Genomic DNA, 21,905 nt, shown 5'->3' with positions numbered 1-21,905 from the left:
AATTTGGTTGGCTGGTTTTCAGCATCAAAGAATTCTTGCTTATAACCAGCAGGCAAACAATGAAAGATCTTGCTGGGACACAGCTAGTATAAAGGTTGTCTTATTGTTACTTGATTTTGCTAGGTACTTTAGTTAAAAGAACCTAGCAAACATTGCGATACTTGGGATACTTGATTCCATTGTGCTTCACACAGCGGTGATGTATTGGGTATCAGGTGCTGCCTTTTCATGCTCTCATAAAAAAAAGCTCTCATTATAGCTTTAACTGAGCTAATTGTAACATGTAGATCGTATACACTTTTCAGATCATTTATTGTAAGTCTGTGGGATGAGTAATGAATAAAGATTGTCTGGGAATAATTGCTGTGCTCTGGGCTCAGATCACACCTTCTTATTTTGCCGTACTTCAATAGCTATCATAGCCTAAGCATCTAATTTGCTGAGATCCAATCCCAAATTGAAGTAAGCATAAAAGACTTTGTTGGCTATGCCTACTACAAGTTGATCTCAAATTAAAATAAATCCAAGACATTTGAATATTGTCATAGGATTTTATTTCTGTTTTCTTCTTTGTCCCATTATACAGAATTATTAAAGGCTTTAACAAACCTCCTTTGTATATCCAGTAGGGGAAAAAAATATCTAGGTCACTCTCTTGGTTTGTCATTTATATTCCCTTTTTAAATTTTAAAACCCCAGCCTTTTTTTTTGGTAGATCCAGTGAAACATCATTCTCTTGGCCTGTCAGATGTAAATCCATGTTCAATACCATCTCTATCTTGTCAGATAAAATTTCTTCTACATCTGACATTTCTTCAATAACATCTTTTGGACATAGTCCATCCACAGAGTTAGACATCATTACTGATTTTGTTGACAATGTTGCCATTATTTTCTGATTTCACTCTTCAAAAATCTCATTCAGTATTTTTATTGTCATAACCACCTTGCAGGCCTATATATCTTTGTTCTGCCTAAAATCTTTAGTCCCCCTGTCTAGTTTTTGAAATTATGAAATTATGTAATTGCTGTGTCTTGGAAAAACTAAAGCAGGATCTACCTCCCATTTACTCTTTGTAATTAATTCTGAAATATTATTTTAAGAGTTTCAATATTCTAATTTCATCTGGACCTAGTCCATCTATAACTTTCTAAAATCAAAATCTTACTTAGCTTTTTCCTGTTTATTACAGGTTGTTTAAATTCTTAGCAATAGCACTTAGATTTATATACTGGTTCATAAAGCTTTACTGCCTTTTCGAAGCAGTTTACAGAGTCAGCATATACCCCCAACCAATCTGGATCTTCATTTTACCGACTTGGAAGGATGGAAAGCTGAGTCAACCTTGAGCCAGTCAGGATCGAACTCCTGGTAATCGACAGAGTTAGTCAGTAATATTGCATTCTAACCACTGCGCCACCACAACTCTTAAATTTATAATTAAAGTTTTATTTTGTTCAGGATTAAAGGCAGACTCTCCTGATGTTTTCAAATTTGTAATTCTGAAAGTCTCTAATAGCTTATAAATAGTTAATGGGCAATTTCCTAAAGTGATTAGAAAGTGAGCTTTGTAAACTTAAGTGTCCTTTAAAAGTCTCCTTTGCAGTTGTGAGCAAAATGGTTTGTCTTATTGTCTCCTAGCACTCAAACACGCAGAAAAGCACTGTTCTATGATCTCATGGGGAGCAGTCATCCGGAGCACATGTAGGCAACCTCCCTTCCTCTTCTTATCTGGAGAGATCCCAGGGGACTAATCTACTCATTGGTTTGTGGGCTCTCTGCTGTGGTCATTGGCTTTGCTTTCGTAGAACCATCTTCAGTTCACCGTAACTTCTCTTGAAGCCATAAATTGACAATATTCTGAATGTATAAGTCTTTGTAACATTATCCTCCCTCATAGTTTGTTCAAAGTTCATTCTGTATCCTTGTGGATGGTCCTCTATTACAGTAAAAAGCATTTTTTATATATTTTTTCTGAAGCACTCACAAAAGATTTAAAACTTGTTGCTTTATTGATCCCATTTTCCCATACATAATAAAAAAGAGTACTAACTGTAATCACATGTGAACCACTGTGTCACCCACTTTTTGAACACTTTCCTGCTGTTCTATATTTGGTGCAACCTTTGGTAATAAAAGATGCTCTGTATCTCTCTTCATATTTTTGACTGTCAGGATATCAGTAAACCAAAGGGACAACTTATTCTTTCAAAATAGCACAATGTATTAACCAGTGCAAATATTTAGAAAGCCAAGCATGGAGAAATGCACTTAGGCCAACTTTGTCATGCCTGTAGTCATAATGTTCTGAAACACTCCAGTTTTGTTTACATTTTGATATATTCCATTGGTGAGGTCTTGGCTTGACAAGGTGAGGCCAAATCCACTGCTGAAAAGCCTTGAGCCATCCAGATTTATTAAGTATCCTTGGTTGTGAAATTGACTTTTGAGGTGGAGTGCTAGATAAATTATTACCTTAAGAACTGGTTCTAATTATATTGCAAAACTGAGTTACGCCATTTTTTTTTGCCACTTGGATCTGCTTAACTAACTCTTAATAAGATTACATATCTGAGTCTTAAACCGGTCTCCATTGTTTGAAAAGCAAGCGTACTCTTATTTTCAATTTATAAATGAGAAATTTAGGGAGAATTATCCATTTAAAAAAAGGGACGCAGTGGCTCAGTGGGTTAGGACGCTGAGCTTGTTAATCAGATGGTCGGCAGTTTGGCGGGTCAAATCCCGAGTGGCGCGTAACAGAGTGAGCGCCTGTTACTTGTCCCAGCTTCTGCCAACCTAGCAGTTCGGAAGCATGTAAAAAATGCAAGTAGAAAAATAGGGACCACTATGGTGGGAAGGTAACAGCGTTCCGTGCGACTTTGGCATCTAGTCATGCCGGCCACATGACCACGGAGACGTCCTCGGACAAGCGCTGGCTCTTCGGCTTTCAAACGGAGATGAGCACCGGCTCCTAGAGTTGGAACCGACTAGCATGCGTGTGCGGGGGAACCTTTACCTTTACCTTTTATCCATTTAAAACAAGCCAGTTTGTGTTATGTAGTTATGTAACAAATCTTCAGGTTCCCAATTAGGATATAGCCACAAATATGTGAGAAAGCTTTTTTGTCTTGGCTTCCCACCCACTGTTTCCCATTCGTCTTCTTTCTTTCAGATTAAAAATAGCTGGGCAGTGGTTGAAGACACAGGAGTGAGATATTTTCTCACTCCTATTCTGCACAATACCGATCAAACTTAATGCATGGAAGGCTATCATCTTTCCAAGTTCTGGTTTCATTGGCTTCCTATATCATCTCCACACCAAATATTTGTCTGAATTGTTTTTTGTTAGAAAAAAAATATCCAAAAACAAATGAACTTGGCTTGTTCAAGTTTACATGATTAGGGAAAACAAAAGTAAGGAGGCAATATTTTCAAGCATGTTAATATATGTTTGAAACAAGTGTTTTCAAGCACATTTCATTAAGTGAGAATGAGAACTGCCTCCGATACAGAAGGCAAGGCACTGTGCTCACCTTAAATTTACCATGTTATTTGCAGTGCAAGCAGGTATGTTTTAAAAAGTCGGAACTTGTTTTTGCTAGCAATTTTGCAACAAGGTGCTAGAGCTAATTCTGGAGAGGTGGAGCGATTTGCTGTTAGCACCAAAGGCTTTTTCTCCGTGATTCATCCATCACATGCAAATCTGTTCTATTTAAGATGACTGTGAAGCGAACCGATCATCTTATCATCTGGCATTCCTCTACAGCACTCCCAACTACCCCTGTATTTATAGAATGGCTATAATAACAACCAATCTGGTTCTGAATACTGTATGCCTATTGCTGATAAGTTTGATTATGCTGACTTAAAATGAGATGCATTGACTTGTATTCTAGACTGGCTGGACTCTCACAGGCCATTAAACACATTCTGAGTCATGCAAGTAGCAGACAGGAGGGATCTAGTTCTGCAGAAACTGGAGGAGATCCAAGAGAAGAGGGAGTGTTGTTTGCCTGCTGTTGTGAATCCTACTGACGTTTTGAAAAAAAAAGGGCTGGGCTGATTAGTGTTCAAAGCTAATCTTTTCGGTGAGAAGTGGAGCAGTACCCTGGCTTAAAAGCAGGCTTCCAGGCATTACCAGATGCTCTGCAAATGCTCTTTCTTTCACCCTAGCTGGGAACTCACAGGAGCCTTGAAGGTGATAGAACTACAGATTTGACTTCATTATTTTATGAATATGAAATCCCAGCGTGGGAACAAAATAAGATTTAATGCTGCAGTCATAAATATATTTACTAAGGAAAAAAGCCCCAGGAAATACAGGGGAACTCATTTCTGAGAAAATATGCGCGGTCGTAAGTCTTCTGACTTGTCATAAATGCTCTTCCTCACAGCACTCTTTGAGGTAGCTTCCCTACGGCCAAACTGAAAGAATACAGCAATCTTCTAATGACAAGTGGTTTGACAGCCCCTGAATTAATGTTGATTGATTTATTTGTTTGCAAATTTTACATGGCAGCCTGTATTATATAAAACTACCCTAGGCAGCCTACAAATAGACCATAAAAATACAGGATTAAAACTCTTAACCCATCACCAGTGCTACTATATTACCCTCTCAAGAGAAACACTAAACAGTGCTAGGCTCCCCTCAACTACCTTCCACCTTAAATGCAATTTAACAACCTTAAATGCAATTTAATTGCCCTCAAAATGCAGATTGGGGGAATCTTCTAAGTACAGGTAGTCCTCAACGTACAACCACAGTGGAGCCCAAACTTCATGTTGCTAAGTGAGAAATATGTTAAACAAGCTTTGCCGCATTTTACGACTTTTCTTGCCAGAGTTCGAAAGGGAATCACTGCAGTTCTTAAATCACTAACACGGTTGTTAAGCGAATCTGGTTTCCTCATTGACTTTGCCTGTCAGAAGGTTGCAGAAGGGGATCACATGACCCCTGGACACTGCAGCCGTCGTAAACGTGAGTCAGTTGCCAAGCATCCAAATGTAAATCACATGAAGGTTGCAGAAGGGGATCACATGACCCCTGGACACTGCAGCCGTCGTAAACGTGAGTCAGTTGCCAAGCATCCAAATGTAAATCACATGACCATGGGGATACAGCCATGGTTGTGAGAAAAACGGTCATAAGCCACTTTTTTCGGTGCCGAAAATGGTCACTAAGTGAACTGTTGTAAGCTGAGGACTACCTGTAGAACAAATGGCTAATAATGGAGTTCAAATTTGTACGTAGCAACCATCGGCATACAGCTTGTAAACTGACCACTAGAAGGAAGAAATATAGAAACAGAGCTTATCTATACATCATCTTTACTTTGGTGTGAAGACTGCAAGGAGGTCATGAATGTACATCACCCTCAACACACCCCTGGCCTACTCCATGGTTAATCTCGAACTTCACACTGAAAATGTTTGCAACTTCTGCCGACATTAAGAGGAGCTTTGAGGTCATTTCCAGAACTTCATTTCATTCTGGTAAAGCCTCCACTCCACCAATCACTGGTCACCTATCTTCATGGCCATTTTGTCTTGGACTGCTGCCCTCTCCACAGAAAAGAAAAGAAAAAAAACTCACAAAAAGACCGAGTGCACTTTGTTTTACAAAGCATGTCTCAGGCTTTCTGTCAGCTCCTTTGTGTATATGAAAATGCCCATGTTTTGGAACACCAAGAAAATGGTTCCTATTCAGGTGAGACACCGTTCTGCTAGCAATGAATAGTTCAAGACTTTCGGCTGCTATACACAGGTAATATGATAGCTCCTTTCACTTGCATACCCTGCGTTAGTCATACAGAGAAAAATCCTAGGTAAGCGCAAAGAAGGAGTGCTGCAGTGCCATATTTTCTGTTTTAACGCCCTATTTAGCCAGAGGTCTACCAGTCTTACAGAAAAGTGACGGACTGGTAGCAGGTTTGCTATACTTCCCTGTCATTTTGTGATTACCCCCTTGGACAATTCCCCAGATAACTCCTTAGATGTCATCTCGGGGGAGGAAGAGCCGATTTCTGGCAGGGCAGGAACTGAGTTTACTGATGGCTGTGAATGGCCATCCGGAAGGGATTTGGCTGAGGCTCCAGCTGGGGAAAGCTTGTCGTTGCAAATAGCCAGTGAAGAGGAGGAGGAACTGCCTTCTGCACTTGATCCCAGAACACATAGGGCAGAAAAAAGGCAGCAGAGAAGGTCAGCCAGACTACTTGAGACAAGAAGGCCCTGCCCATCTTGATGGGCTGCACCAGAAGCTGGCTATTTATCACAGCAGATAGATGCAGGCATTGATGGGAACGTTTGGTTCCTAGATGTGTATTTTCTGGTTGTTGTGATTCTTGCCTCACTCTGGATTGACACCATGTTTGGAATTAAATCATGCCTTGGAAACTCTGGACTTTTTTTGCCTCCTGAGTACTCTGTGGATTTACGTTTGCCTGGTGGAGTTACTTGGTTTGAGAAACTTTCAAGTGCTTTGTGCATTATTTGGCCATTGCTCTGTGGAATAATCTTGGTCTGCTCATGGCTGGACTTAATTGGGACAGCTCTGGGCTTGGGTGAAGGGAATTGCTGGGGAATATTAATAAACTCACTAAACCACAGTTAGGTTTGTCTGTGAGTGAGCGGGGCAGCACACATTTGTGTTTTCTCATCAATAGGTCCATGTTCAAAAATCATGACACATTACTGGTATGTAGCACCTCTGCATAGCTTATTTGTTGCTTGGACATCATGAAAGGTGATTATAGCTTGCTTATTTATAAAAGTTATTGGCCATACATACCTCAGATAAGTCTGTTATGTCCCATAGACCCACCTATACTCACCCAAGTCCACCACAACAAGGACCTCTGCCTGTTTACACCTTAAATACCTATGCCATAGGACTAAAAGCCCAGATTTTGTATTTATCCTTTAAAAGTTTTGTTTTTACTTGGATGACCTTTAGATCTTTCTATTCATTTCTGAGCTAGTTCATTCAGTATAGAATAGCTGCTTTGGGATGCCTCACTAACAAGCTACAGTATTTTGAACCTTTATTGGTTGCTATATGGAACTTAGCATTTCTCTAAAATATTCCAGTTCTGAGGAAACTTGATTCTATGAAAAAGCAGAAAAAGGAAATGAAAAGAAGTATAATTCTATTGTTACAAAGCATTCATCTTACAACAGTATAATTGTAAGAGTGACCAATACTGAGGCATACATATTTGAGAACAGGTCTGAGAGATGCTAATTCAGGAGTGAAAAACTCACCTCTGAATGTTGCTCAGCTACAACTCCCATTATACCTGGCTATTGTACAACCACCGGAGGACCATAGGTTCTACAGCACTGTTCTAGCTGCTCACCTACAGATCGATGTATTCAGAAAAAAAACCCTACTTTATTCGAACTGGGTTATTCATAAGCATCTATCTACCTACCTACCTACCTGTACAAGGGACGCGGTGGCTCAGTGGGTTAGGACGCTGAGTTTGTCGATCAGAAGGTCGGCAGTTTGGCGGGTCGAATCCCGAGTGCCGCGTAACAGAGTGAGCGCCTGTTACTCGTCCCAGCTTCTGCCCACCTAGCAGTTCGAAAGCACGTAAAAATGCAAGTAGAAAAATAGGGACCACTGTGGTGGGAAGGTAACAGTGTTCTGTGCGCCTTTGGCGTCTAGTCATGCCGGCCACATGACCACGGAGACGTCCTCGGACAAACGCTGGCTCTTCGGCTATGAAACGGAGATGAGCACCGGCCCCTAGAGTCGGAAACGACTAGCACGCATGTGCGGGGGAACCTTTACCTTTACCTTACCTACCTGTACCTATGTGATTGTAGCAATCCTATTTTTTCCTTTTTTGAATCTTGTCATTCCAAAACTGTTTCTTTTCCAGGAAATCTTTACACAATTCTCTTATTGCAACTGAGTTGTGCATGCAAATGAAGTGCACACAGGTTCCTATTTATGCTTTACTTCATTTCTATCTCGCCCTACTGGTCCCTCAGTCACATACTAGATGTTATCTCTATAAGAGAGGCTCTGTCATCTTGCTATACCTTCAGTCCTTTTCTTGGCAATAATCTTTTGTGTAATAATATTACTACTAGCTTATCTTTATTTTATTGTAAATTCTTTGTTGTGAGCGACCCATTCATCTAGAGTCAGGCATACAAGCTTAATCCCCATCGTCATTCTCCTCTTCTTAATCAGAACATTCTTTCCAAAATGAAAGGAAACACGGTATGTAATACATGTAAAACACCTACTGTTTTAATTTACCAGAAACAGTAACTCTTTTTTCCAAACCTGGTCACTGGACGAATTGCTGTATTTTGCTACATACTTGTGTACGTGCAGCTATTCTTGTTCGGTTATCCTCAGCTTTTCCCAGTAGCAACAAGGGTGATATAAAGGTCATCATATCATCAAAACACGCAGATCTTTATGAAGGACAGGAAAAGGAAAGTGCCCAAGGTCACTCGGGGATTTAAGCGAATAACAACGGTCAGTAGAACAAGCCCTGGCTATCTACTCACAAGTAAATCCTGCTGATTTGCCTGGGATTTGCTTGTCGATAAACGGCGACGTGGCTGCGGTTGAAATAATGAAAAGTTTCTAAAGTTTATGCCCTAATTACTTCGCTCTAACCTTCTCCACGACGGGGAGGTAAGAAAGGGAAGCAGAAAAGAGAGGTACTACCAACGAAATACAAAACCGGAAGCGGGCCGGGCTCTTTTAAAAGAAGGGGGCCGGCACCACGGAAGGTTTCCCTGACGGAGGCGCCAGCGAGCCCCTTCGCCCGAAACCGCAGTAATTTCAGCGGGCAGGTCGGCGGCGTCCCGGCGCCCCTCTTAATCCTGCTCGACTTTCCCCTGCGACGCCGGCAGCCTGGTTCCGGGTTTGTTTCTAGGCCGCGCGGCAGCCTGGTTGGTGGAAGCCGAGCGAAGCGGCATCTCAGCGAGCCGGCTGCTGAGGTGCCGCCCCATCCCTGGCCCCGCCCTCGGAGGCGCCGCGCGGCGCTGCCGTCGGGATGCGGGCGGAGGGGTGAGGGACAAGGAGCCGTCCGCCGCCGCCGCCGTCGCCTCAGCGAAGCGGGGGAGGGGGGGGGTTGAGGCGCCGCTGCGGACCCGGAGCGCTGGTCTGAGCGCACGAGCGGCTCAGCAGCCCTTTCCTTCGTCCTCCTCCCTCCCTCCCTTCCTCTCCCGTCGCCTCGCTGCCGCCGTTGCCCTGGGGCCGGGCGGGCGACCGGGAGACCGCGGCGCTTGGATGCCTGGAGCTCGCGACAGAGACCTAGCCCCGAGCCCGCCATGGGCTGCTGCGGGAGCGCCGCCTCTCAGGTAAGCGCGGGAGAGTGGGGCGAGGGGGGGGGTTTCTCCTGGCTCTCTTGACCGATTCCTCTCCCCCTCCCCTCCCCTCCCCAGAGCCCGGTTCCTCCCCCGGCCTCCTTTTTCAAGTCTTCTCGGGGCAAACAAGCGCGTCGTTTCACCGACCTCCCGGCCGAGTCTGCCCCCTTGGCTGGTTTTTGTTTATCCAATATATTTCTCTCTCTTTTATTCCCGCCCTCCTTCCTGCGGGCTTGCAAGGAACTTAAGCGACCTAAAACTAAATTGTTTTGGAAAAAAGTGGCCCGGACTTCCCGAATCGCCCGTCGCCTTTCCTTTTTTTTCCCGCTCTCCAGCACTTCTTCCCTTGGTTTGCAATCCGGAATCGAACACGGGATGCGGCGGGGTCGGATTGCTTTTACCGCAGGCGGCTACCTTTCGTTTTATTTGGTAAAAAAGGTTTAGGCACTGCTTGAGATAGAAAAACGGTGTGACCAAAAAAAAAAAAAGCAGGAAAAACAAAACAAAACGCGACACAGTTTAAAACGCTAGGAAAGCATTTGTCCTGCAGAGCCTTTGGTGTTTTTTTTTAATCTAATAATTAATAAGAGAAAGGTGACAGCTGTCTGCTTTCTTCAGCATCCTCCCCGTCTTCGGTGTTGGCTTTTGGTATCCTTGTCTCTGCTCAGTTCTTTGTCCTTCACTGAACCAGAATCTGAACTTTTATTGGCCTGTTGCTCGCTTGTTCTACATTTGTTTTCCTCTGGGTGTGGAATCTTAGAGCATCTTTTGCTCCATGGAAAGCCTCTTGTTTGATATTATTATTTTGAATATGCTTCAGGATAACGAGAGTATCTTTTGTTTTTTTCTCTTTCCCTGTCTTCTGCTCCTAGTTTATTTTTTACATGGTTGTCTGATAATGACCTCAGCCTTGATTTGGTGTCATTTTTGCAAGTCTAAAAATGATGAGGATGAAACATTGTTTCATGACCCTCGTTTCTTCAGTTGGGCGAATCTACTTCCAAATCTGTCTCTCATCAATATCCTACAATTCTTTTAAAGTTCAATATGTCTGGTGTGATGTGACCATTTTATCTTTGCAAAAGTGTCTAATCTGTAGGTTACAGCTGTATCCCAGTGAGGATAACCTGCATCCAGATTAAATATTTCAGTTCCTGTATCATATTGCTTTCTTCCAATAAATATCCAGTTGTTTATCTTTTATGTGCACTTAAGAACTCAGGAATCCTAATAACAATCTCTCTGTGTATAATTTTTGTAATAGTTATCCACACAGAATAAAGATAGAAATCATAACATTGATTTGATTCATTTGTGTGTGATTGTTGGGAGGCATTCATGGCTTTGTTTTGATTCATTATGAGGATGGAATTTGTTGAAATTGAACATTTGAATCCCCCAATCAGAAACATTTTTTCTTTGGAAGTAAAGTTGTTCCAATTTCAAAATACTGAAAACTGTCCATTTTGTGATCAAAACATTTCTCACCCATCAGCATGGTTATGAAATGTAACATTTGAAAAAGTTCAGAACAAATATTTTGCACATACTTATTTTTAATTGGGATTAGTATTTATTGGCACAAATTTTTAGAAAGGCACTAAAAACCTTTCCAGGAGGAATAATCTCAAGTGAAATAATTTCCTTTGTAGGTATGTACTCTTGAATCTTCCAGCTATTTTTGTAGTGTTACACAATGTTTTACTGAGCTATGGGAAATTTTCTTTCTCCAATGATAGGTATAGTTAATTAGTTTCAGGCTACTTTCTCTGTTTTTCTGTGCCTGTCTAAATAAAAAGCAGTTTGTCAGTGTTCTATCTCCCATCTCTCTCATTTTTCATTTATTCTTTCTTCAGAGGCTGTAGAGAGAAACTTCAATTCAAACATGGGACTGGTAGTTTATTACATAAGAACACTTCACATATTTGGCTGTGGTTGGGAAGTACATATACTATATATTCCACAAGCCAAATTTTAGGGTTTTAGACGTATAATGAACCACCATTACGATTATTACCTGATCTATGTATTGATCCTTATTTGAATGGAGATATGTGAGGAGGGAGAAATCAAATCATCTCTGAAAATGAAGTCAAGCCATTGTGGTAATCATACTCTATTCCTTCTTTCTAATTTAAGCCTCTTATTTTAATACACAAACAAATGAGAACTAGTCAGTTTTTGAGTTTGGTGCCAAATGTACTTGTCTTTTATTTCTTCTTTGCCAAAATGCCTGTTAAAGTATTTTGGCCTTTGTTTTGTTATCATTTGTTTGATTTCTCTGAAAGAAACTGCTTGCATTAGTGTCCATTACATAGTGTTCATGTTCTTCTATAATGAGACGGTGCATTCTCTGGTTTTGGATTTTGCAGTTCTGTAAATAGTCATGCCATGTGGCAGCAGTAGATAATGAGCCATTAGATGGGATTTTGGTTTTGGTCACCTCCATAACTCTGTTCTGGATTACTGAAAAATAGCAATGGCCTAGTTAGTTATCTTTAACAAATTCTTGATGAGTGCTGACTTAAAACATAGCATTGATTGTTCAGACTGTGTATTATCTTCTCCCTCTTCCCCCACCCCAAATTCTTTACTGCCTTACCAGCTTATCAACACATTGGATTTTCTTTTCTTGTGGAGCTTTCACTTCAGGTTGAATTGATTCTCTGTCTTTTGACCTATTTGCCAGTGTCACTTCTGTCAAATTGCTAGATTTTTCTTACTTAGACCATCACTGTTGTAAAGAAAAACAGTGATCTATTCTGTGCATTCACTAATAATAACTGCATCCAGTTCAATCTTTGTGCTTATTACAAAGCTTTTTGCAGGTAGTATATACTACATCAATTCTTCTTTCACCTTTTGTTCATATTTTCTGTCTCCAAAGGATAATTTTCTTTTTCTTTATGCTTCATTCCTTCAGTGTTCCATATATATATTAATCTTCAATATAGAGAGCATAGAGGACTTTTAAAAATATCATCCTGATTTATATTTAAATACTTAAATTATTATCTATATCTGAATCTGACTGCTGGGAAATTGTTGGAAAATTGTCATTGCACTTAGAACAGTAATCATATAGATTCTTAATCTGTATCTGTTCATGTAAAGCATTTTAATAATTATCTCAACACACTGTTTTTATCTCTTGTTTTTCCCTAATACTTTAACTCTAAACTTCACCATGTTATTTTTTTTATCTAGCTTCATTTGAAACATTGTCTATCCCACTCAATTCATTCTGTGGAAATTCATATAAAACTTTCAGTTCAGTTAAGTTTTGCTGCTGCCATTTTTTTTATTTTGCAAAATGTTTTCAGAAATAAATCTAAAATCTCTTTGAAATCTCATTTTAAGTTTCCATGGCTGGATTTTTCCCCCTATTGTTACATAATCTTTAACAATTTATTATAAATTCTGTAATATATTGAAACTTAAAAATTCCATTTTTCAACTTAAACTTTTGTAATCTCCTTAAATGCTGAAATCTCTCCTCCAATAAAAAAATCTGAATTTAACCAGGGAATGGGATAGGAAGATTCTTTGTGAAGAAAGACAGCACATAAATGAAACATACATATCTTTATTCACCTATACCAGGGGTGTCAAACTCGCGACATCACACAGCGTGTTGTGACGTATTTCGACTTTTTTCCCATTGCCATTCCATGGCAATGGGGTGGGCACAGTTTCATCATTTCGCATCCAGCCCACGGGCCGGGAGTTTGATACCCTTGACCTATACTATCAATAGATGTGGTCCCTTCTTGTCTTGAAAATGACTTCCTAAATGTAATCATTTCACCCTTGCAGCAATATATTTGTAATATAAATGAAAGGAACGTTAAACCTGTCTGAAACCACAATCTTCACTCTCACTGTATGTTTAATTGTTAGGTGGAAAACCCAGTGTATAAATGAATTAATTTAGTCACTGAAGAAAAGGCATACCTTGAAATGCTTAAAGGGGTAAGATATAACCACAGATCTTATCCTCATTCCCTGAAGAACAGGTACTTGTTCCAAGATTGCTTGCTTTCTGGAGAAATTTTGTATTGAGACAAAATTATATGAAAAAAGAAAATTCAGGAGTCCCTAACTTTGTGATCCCCACGGGAACATTTGTAACACTGAGTTCATTATACTTTCTCAAAATTGCAATATGAGTGTCACAAATCACACACAGCACCAACATACCAAAGGGTACACAACCCACTGAGCAGCACTTACTCTTCAATTTATTTGTTAAGAATACTGTACTTCTGGGACACAGCAGCATTGATGGCATTATAATACAGGCCATGCTTGAAGCTTCCATATATTACAACATACAACTTGTTGCAGTTGTTCTGGTTGTTTTTTTAAATGGACTAAAAAATTAGGAAGGATGGAGAGTTTAGCAGCGCCAAGGAACATGTCATAAATGTATTGTCATCCCCCAGTATCACATTGGAGAGCTAGATAATAATTATCATTGCCTAACATTTGGAATACTAAGTTAACTAATTTTAAAAAGCCACTTTGGTCTAGTAGTTACTGTTGTGACTCAGGGCCAGCCTGTGGGTCCGACAGCCGGCTCCGATGTATCGGATGACTCAGATGAGGGGGAGGAGGGAAACGAACCGGCTGATGATGGTTTGGAGGCTTTGCAGAGCCCTCAGCCGGGGACCTCTTCTCAGCTGCGTGAGCCCGAGAGTGCGGAGGAAGATGACCCACAGCTGGCCCTGTTCAAGGACGCCCGACGCAGGAGGCAGTCGAGCAGGAACAAACAAAGAAAGGCTGCGGGACTCCTCGGGAGGAGGCACAGGGAGACCACGCCCTGAGCTCTCTATAAAAGGAGTGTTTGGGGAGGGGCTGGTTGCTGAAAGCAACTTTTCCGCTTGAGAAGACAAGCTCTAGTGTTTTTGTTAACTGCGTAATAAATCTTGGCAGATGCCTTTTAGCCTTGGACGCTCTCCAGTCTCTTCTTTCTGAATAGGGGTTTGCCTTATTACAAGGCCAGAAGAGGGCTGGTTCAGAACAGTTACATCCCTAGGCTAGAAACTGGAAGATCATGAGTTCTACTCCTGCCTTAGGCACAAAGCCAGCTGAGTGACCTTGGGCCAGTCACTTTCTCTCCGGCCTAGGAAGGTGGCATGGCAAACCATTTCTAAAAAACGTTGCCAAGGACTTATCCAGGCAGTCGATGGTAGAGGACAGGAAGGCCTGGAGGAACGTTGTCCATGGGGTCGCGATGGGTCAGACACGACTTTGTAACTAACAACAACATCCAGGCAGTCTCTGAGAATTGGATATGATTGAATGGAAGGAAAAAACAAAACTAAGTTAGGTCATGCGGAGCTTAAATTTATTTTTTCTAGAAATCCCAACTATTTGTGTGTTTTAAATTTAAAAGTGGAGTGCATATGACACATATTTTAAAAGTTGCACACTTTTCTAGAGTCCTTGAATGTGACACCTTTGCAGCATAGGGCTATTAGGAGCAATCGAGAAATTTATATTATTATTTTAACATCTAAAGCTGTTTCCTACAGAGACAGGCAGTATAAAGTCCTTTTGTCTCAGGTAATTTACAAATTGAAGATGTTTTTCCCAGTCCAGTATCCTGGAAACTTCCTTTATTGGAGTGATTAAATGCACATGTATGTAAGCATATTCAGTGTGTATGTTCTGCTATTGGGTTATTATTTTTCTCTTTGTTGCTAATCTATATTATTTATCTTACTCTGCCAGCTATTTATTTGACTTCTGCCACTTTTCATTTAAGATTAAAGATGGTGGAAACAGTGCAGTATGTGCAGGTCTAAGGATGCCAATATATTACGTAGTTAAAAGTGATGGCAGAAATTGCCTCGTGGTATAAATGGAAATGTACCATTGTACATTTGACTTAGCCCATTGTACTAAATGACTTAGGCCATTTTTCAGGCAGGTAAAAAAATGACTCTATTCTTATCTTAGCTGGGAATGACAATATATAGAATATAGAATCTGTAGAAAATTTGGGAAAGTATCTAACAAAGATTTGCTATGTGAGCTCGGTATTACACTCAATAGAATTTTTCTATATATAAATAACAAACCTATATAAACCATAGCTATCCAGGATACATGGTTAGCAGTAAGATACCGGTAATTAAATTTGTTATTTTCAGAAGTAAAATTTTCACGGAAAGCTTATACAATGTCTGAAAGTATGCATATTTGTTGGTTTGTCTATTCCTTCTCCATTTTTGCTAGGAAATTGCAAGATCCAATTTTTGATTCTGAACTTGGAAATAAAACTGAACATGCAAATTTAATACTATAATAATTGTACAGCAGTGCTTCTTCTGTAGGCTGTTATTAGCAAGTATATCAGATATACAATACAGCATACGTCTGGCTATTTTATAAATCAGTAAGGGTTTCTGATTCCTAACTGTTTAACAATGATTCTTGCAAAATGACTGCATCTATCATTACATTAAAAATGGAAAAGGCTTGAGGTAAGCAACATGTAGTTGCTTTTTGTGTGATAAATGAATTTTGCTCAGAAAATGAATGCTGTATTTCAGAATTCTTAAACTGCAAATTTACAAAATCAGTGGATAATTCTTGAGATTTTAAAGTAAAACACAGATCCCATGTAGGGTAAAATGAAAGATTCCTTGAATGTTGTTCAAGCTTTTTGGAGAAAAGGTTGGATATAAATCTAATAAGTAAATAGTGTTTCTAAAGTCTACCCATAATTGGTCTAGACAATGAATATCTACTAAGGATATTGAATATTATAGAAATTTAATCTATTTGTACTGAAAGTGTTGTCCTGTTCCAAAAGCTAATAGGATTTAATATAATTTTCCTGAGAGACCTAGATTTATATTAAGGTAAAGGTTCCCCCGCACATGCGTGCTAGTCGTTTCCAACTCTAGGGGCCGGTGCTCATCTCCGTTTCAAAGCCGAAGAGCCAGCGCTTGTCTGAGGACGTCTCTGTGGTCATGTGGCCGGCATGACTAGACGCCAAAAGTGCACGGAACGCTGTTACCTTCCCACCGTAGTGGGTCCCTATTTTTCTACTTGCATTTTTACGTGCTTTCAAACTGCTAGGTTGGCAGAAGCTGGGACGAGTAACAGGCGCTCACTCTGCTATTATGTATACTTATATTTATAATGACTGTTTTTTCAGATAAACAGTTTGCCAACTTGTTTTTCTCCTATACTCTGGTTATCATAGAATTATAGGATTAGAAAAAACCTTGGAGACCTTCTAAGCCAACTCTTTGGAAGACCAATGACTTTAATAGATGGGCTGTTCTATTGATTAGTAACTCTCATGGTTAGGAAATTCTTTCTTGTTTCAACTTTCGATCTCTTACTGTAAAACTTTCACCCATTGATTCTTGTCTTATCTTCCAGTTTTTCTGGAAAATAAAATCCACCGCTCTGTCCTGTGACCTCTGTTCATGTATTAGACGATTGTTATTATGTCTCCCTTAAGTCTTAACTTCTTTAGGCTAAATATACCTAAATCCTACCAACTGTTTTTTCTAGGATTTAGCCTCCGAGACCTTTACCATCTTTGTTGCTCTTCTCTGCCCTTTTTCCAGTTCCTCCAGTTTTGTATTGAGACAAGAACTGGATACGGTATTCTGGTGTGGTCTGAACCAGTACAGCCACAGAATGATTTTATCATTTTCCAAGATCTTAACATTGTAAGTCACTAGGAATTGCTTGGCTCTTAACTTGATTCATTTATTTTTAATGTTTTTAGTTGTTATATCCTGCTTTTATTACTATTATTATTTTTTTACAAATAACTCAAGGATGTGAATATATCCAACATAAGTTTCTCCTCATATTTTCCCCACAACAACAAGCCTACGATGTGGGTTGTGGTGAGAAATAGTGACTGGCCCAAGACTGGCTTTCATAGTGAAGGCAGGACCTCTTGCTTTATAGCCCACTAGACCAGGGGTAGGCAACCTCGGCTCTTTTATGACTCGTGCACTTCAACTCCCAGAATTCCTGAGTCAGCATAGCATAGCTGACTCAGGAATTCTGGGAGTTGAAGTGCACGAGTCATAAAAGAGCCGAGGTTGCCTACCCCTGCACTAGACCAAACACAATTGGGGCTTTCACAGATACGACAGGTGGTCAAAATCTAAAATTGTGTTTAAGAAGAGGTGTCTAAAATTGCTGCAACTACAAATGGAACTGGAAGATCATTTCTTGAGCGTAAGAAAATAAAAGTCTACGCTGTGTTCAAGTATCTTACAACATTCACAGCAGGAATATAATAAATTAAGAATGCATGTTGCAAATTCAAGTATAAATTTTCATATTAATATGTAGTTGTTAAATATATGATATTTTTTTTGCTTTAGATGTATATAAGTAAGATTAAAGCCACATAAAACAGAGCCAATAAGGTTTCCTTGCTGAATCCTTGTTATCAAAATACGAGGATGAATCTAATTCTAATAACTTTGAGACTGGACTTTAGCACACTGCAACAGAGCAAAACACAGGAGTTTGCTTTATTCTCCATTTCTTTGAAGTGCCCCTCCCCTCCTTAAGTGGAAGGAGAGACTTGAATGGCTTTGGTCTTAACTTCTAATAGCCACGTCATAAAAATAAGAGAAGATAATAATAGAAATCATAGTCCACTGGAGTGGACAGCTATCTTCAAGCTAAATAATAATAATAACTGTAAAATATGAAAAAGACTTAACCCAGTTTGAGCACTTTTCCTAAAACGGTATATACCAAGCCAGTCATTATAGGTTCAGATTGTTGTCTTTTTCATAGTATTATTTACAACCTCCAAGCCTTAAGTAGTAGTTCCTCTTCATTATTAAACATTTTGAGGGACAGTGTAGTTTCTCCATATGAAATCTACCCCAGATTTATATTTCCTTTACTTACAAGTTATGTCTATAGTGTAATCCATTTTTTTCTAAATTAGAAAGATGGGCTTTTTTGGTAAATTAATCCAGTAAGTCTGTGGGCCTACTTGGGATGGTAGAGATTTAATCCTTAGTTTTTAGAGAAAATTGTTTGTGTTGCAGGTACAGAACATGTAGAAAACAACATTGTTTTATAAATTTTAGCTGTCTGCTAAAATTGTTCTTAAAATAATCCAGAAACATTAAAATGCAGTATAAACAAAGCGCATAAACTGAAATGCTTTCATTGTATATAAACCTATGTCTCCCTCCTCATTACTGCATTCCTAAACTGTCCTGCTCATAATTCTCTTTGAACACAGCGAGACTGATTTCTGAACTATCAGTTCAAGGTTTTTAAGAGAGATGTTACATCCCGTGAAACACATATACACAGACAACATTCATTATCTCTTCCATCCACTCACTTGGAAAGAAAAAAAAAACCAAAACCAAAAATAATAATAAGTACTGAATAACAAATAAGCATGGATAGGTTTGCGAGTTGTAGAAACTGACTTTATGCCTGGTGATCTAGAACTTTTTAAATGTTGAAGATATATTTTCACTAATTACTAATTTTAGCATATATTCCTAATAAAGAGATAGTAAAAGGAGAGACAGTCTAATGCAGGGGTAGGCAACCTCGGCTCTTTTAGGACTCATGGACTTCAACTCCCAGAATCAGCATAGCTGACTCAGGAATTCTGGGAGTTGAAGTCCATGAGTCCTAAAAGAGCCGAGGTTGCCTAAAGGTAAAGGTAAAGGTTCCCCCGCACATGCGTGCTAGTCGTTTCCGACTCTAGGGGCCGGTGCTCATCTCCGTTTCAAAGCCGAAGAGCCAGCGCTTGTCCGAGGACGTCTCCGTGGTCATGTGGCCGGCATGACTAGACGCCAAAGGCGCACGGAACGCTGTTACCTTCCCACCGGAGTAGTAAGAGCCGAGGTTGCCTACCCCTGGTCTAATGGTTAAGGCATCAGGTCAGAAAGCAGGAGACTGTGTTTAAGTCCTTAGTCGTGAAATCCAGCTGGGTGACTTTAGGCCAGTCATTCTTCCTCAGCCCAGCCCCTCTCACAGGATTGTTGTGTGGAAGATAGGAAGAAGAAGATATGTGTGCTGCCTTGAATTAGGCAGGATATAAATAAAACAAAGACTTCACGTATTGATATAACCAAATGGTAGATAAATACTGACTTCTGGAGTTCACAGAGCTCTTTCTAGTGTACCAAGGAAATGTACCATTTCTTGCAGTAACAATAGAAAATTAGACATAGGAAGCAAATTTTTCTTCCTTTTTGTGACCTGAGTTGGTCACCTAGAGCTGTCAGTGCAGGGATAGTTGTTGATTGCCTCTCCTCCTTCAACTGCTTTGGTGTTATTTCTGCTGTGTCTGTTTGTACTGTAGACACGATACTCAGCTTGTACTGCCAGACCTGTGTTGTTTAAGTAAAATGTCTTGTTACCAGTGGCGACCAGATAACTATTAAAATAAAGGATTGAATTAATCTGATTTTGTTACCAAAATTTAACAAAGTATTTGACATATTGGAAATATTCCAGTGACGAAGTAACAGTGACAAACAGAGAAAGAAGACATTTGAGATCTGAAAAAAAACTAGACATGTTGGCGTCTAGAAGAGAGAATGGGTTGGCACTTTTCAAAAAGTGGAGGGAAAAAAATTAGAAGAGAAAGAAAAACGTTCACCTTAACCAATGATGACAACAAAAATAGTTCTTTGAAGCAGCTTTGTTCAGTCTGCCTTAAATTAAAAACCTTCCTGTCAGCAACAAGACTACTTAGTTGTTTTGTAGAGAACATGCTTAGCGTTAAATATTAATATTCTGCAGTACATTTCATCTCAACCTCTACTTCAACCATATACTGTACATTATCCTCCAAATATTCCACAGCGAGCATACAATTCCTTGGGTTTATTAACAGCACCGAGTTATAATGAGCTCTTTATTTTTTTAATTTAGGACATTGTATTACCCTAACCAATTTGATTTTTGCATAGAGATGTGCGATATGGAGCAGTTTGTTTCTAAAACATTTTGGTTTTTTTCTTGGAATATTGTCCCCTGCTCCCCCCCCCCCAATCTGACATTACTGGATGGTTCATTCATCTACATGTGTAAATTTTTCTGAAGAGGAAATGTTTCATAATGTTTCAGACATTATTACGGTAAGTCCAATGGTTGCTCTGTTTTGCGTATTTTTTTATTCATGAAGTTCTCTACAGGGTTGTTTTTTTTTGTCTTTTAATGACCTTGCAATCCCTTACTTCGAGGTGGGCGACTGATTGGAGCTGAGCGTTTACTGGCCAGATGCCCTTCCTGACGCCTATGCAGAATTTGCAGCAGACAGTTACAAATAATAAATGTTGCATGGTGTAATGCTGAAGACATCAGGCTAGAAACTGGGAGACCATGAATTCTAGTTCCGCACAAAGCCTTCTAGGTGACCTTGAGCCAGCTAATCATTCTTAACCCTGGGAAGGAGGCAAGGGCTCTTCTGACGAATCTTGCTAAGAAAGTATGGCCAGCTAGTCACGAGAATCAGACACAATTGAACTGAAGTATAAAAATAGCTCTTTGGGGAATCGAAATTCAACTAGTTGAAATGCTCCATATAGACACTTTATAGGGATTTGCATGAACAGGGGGGGTTGGGTAGGGGTTAAGTGTTTTGTTTAAAACCCAAATAGAGTTTTGGCAAATCATTCTGAGTTGTCTGTTGTTTGGTAGAACTGATACTGGGACATGTTGGTTGTTCTTGGGGCAAATCAAGATTCAGAGGGACCTTGTGGGGCATGTAGGGCCTCACCCCTCCTTTCCTCCTCTTGTTCCTCTGCACGGCCAGCCTGCTGATCTTTGGAGCACCTTAATTTCCCTTTCTCCCTGAGCTACTGTCCATCTCCTTGGCTTCAAGCAAGCTCAACCAGCCAGCTTGCCTTCCCCACATCATCCCACCACCAGTCTTTGCTTATCCCAAGGATACCAGTGGCAGCAGCTAATAGAAGTAGGGAAAAGAAAACACCGGGAAGATTACGAATGGGTAGGCTGATTGGATATGCTGCACTTGAAGCCAAAGACAGTGTCATTATCATCAACAGCAACAGGAACATCAGTAATTAATTTGGCTTCAAGTGCAGCATATCCAATTTGTCCTTTCCTGTCCCCCCTCTCCCCATGGTTTCCTTTTCCTGCCTCTTTGCTGCTGCCTTCAATGTCCATAGTTCAGGCGTGGCATATCCAGGTAGCCCCTCCCTCCCTCTCCCAATCTTCCCAGCACCTTTCTTTTACTTTAGCCCCCTCCCCAAAAATGATGTCTTTAGTTTTACTCTTTCTTTCTTTCTTTCTTTCTTTCTTTCTTTCTTTCTTTCTTTCTTTCTTTCTTTCTTTCTTTCTTTCTTTCTTTCTTTCTCTCTGACTAAAATCTTTTGCTTGAGATGAACAACCCATGTTATGTGCATGGAAGATTTTGCATATCCCTTGCTTCTATTAATAGGTAACCAAATAGATGGGGAAACTTTGGATTATCTATTAAGGTGATAATGGTGTTACCTTTATCAGTCTCTGTTACTATAATTTCAAATTTCTAAATTAACTCTCAGGGACCATGCTCCTCAATAGA

The 21,905-nt window shown here is 39.9% G+C and overlaps 1 protein-coding gene across 2 annotated transcripts in view; it reads left to right on the top strand.

Moving 5' to 3' along the window:
• Nucleotides 1-9,093: 9,093 nt before the first annotated feature.
• SLC44A1 (solute carrier family 44 member 1) overlaps nucleotides 9,094-21,905 on the top strand; it is a gene marked incomplete at its 3' end in the record, with an annotated part of 86,690 nt that continues 73,878 nt past the window's right edge. For both annotated transcript variants that reach the window (XM_081315755.1, XM_081315754.1), the window contains exon 1: nucleotides 9,094-9,331. In XM_081315755.1, the coding sequence (XP_081171881.1) occupies nucleotides 9,302-9,331 (30 nt within the window). In that variant the 5' untranslated portion in view covers nucleotides 9,094-9,301. The remainder of the gene's footprint in view (nucleotides 9,332-21,905) is intronic.

The sequence above is a fragment of the Vipera berus genome (assembly GCF_964194415.1).
Source record: "Vipera berus genome assembly, chromosome: 2".
NCBI lineage: Eukaryota > Metazoa > Chordata > Lepidosauria > Squamata > Viperidae > Vipera > Vipera berus.
The sequence above is the reverse complement of the archived record's forward strand: the minus strand, read 5'-3'. Positions and strand labels throughout refer to the sequence as shown.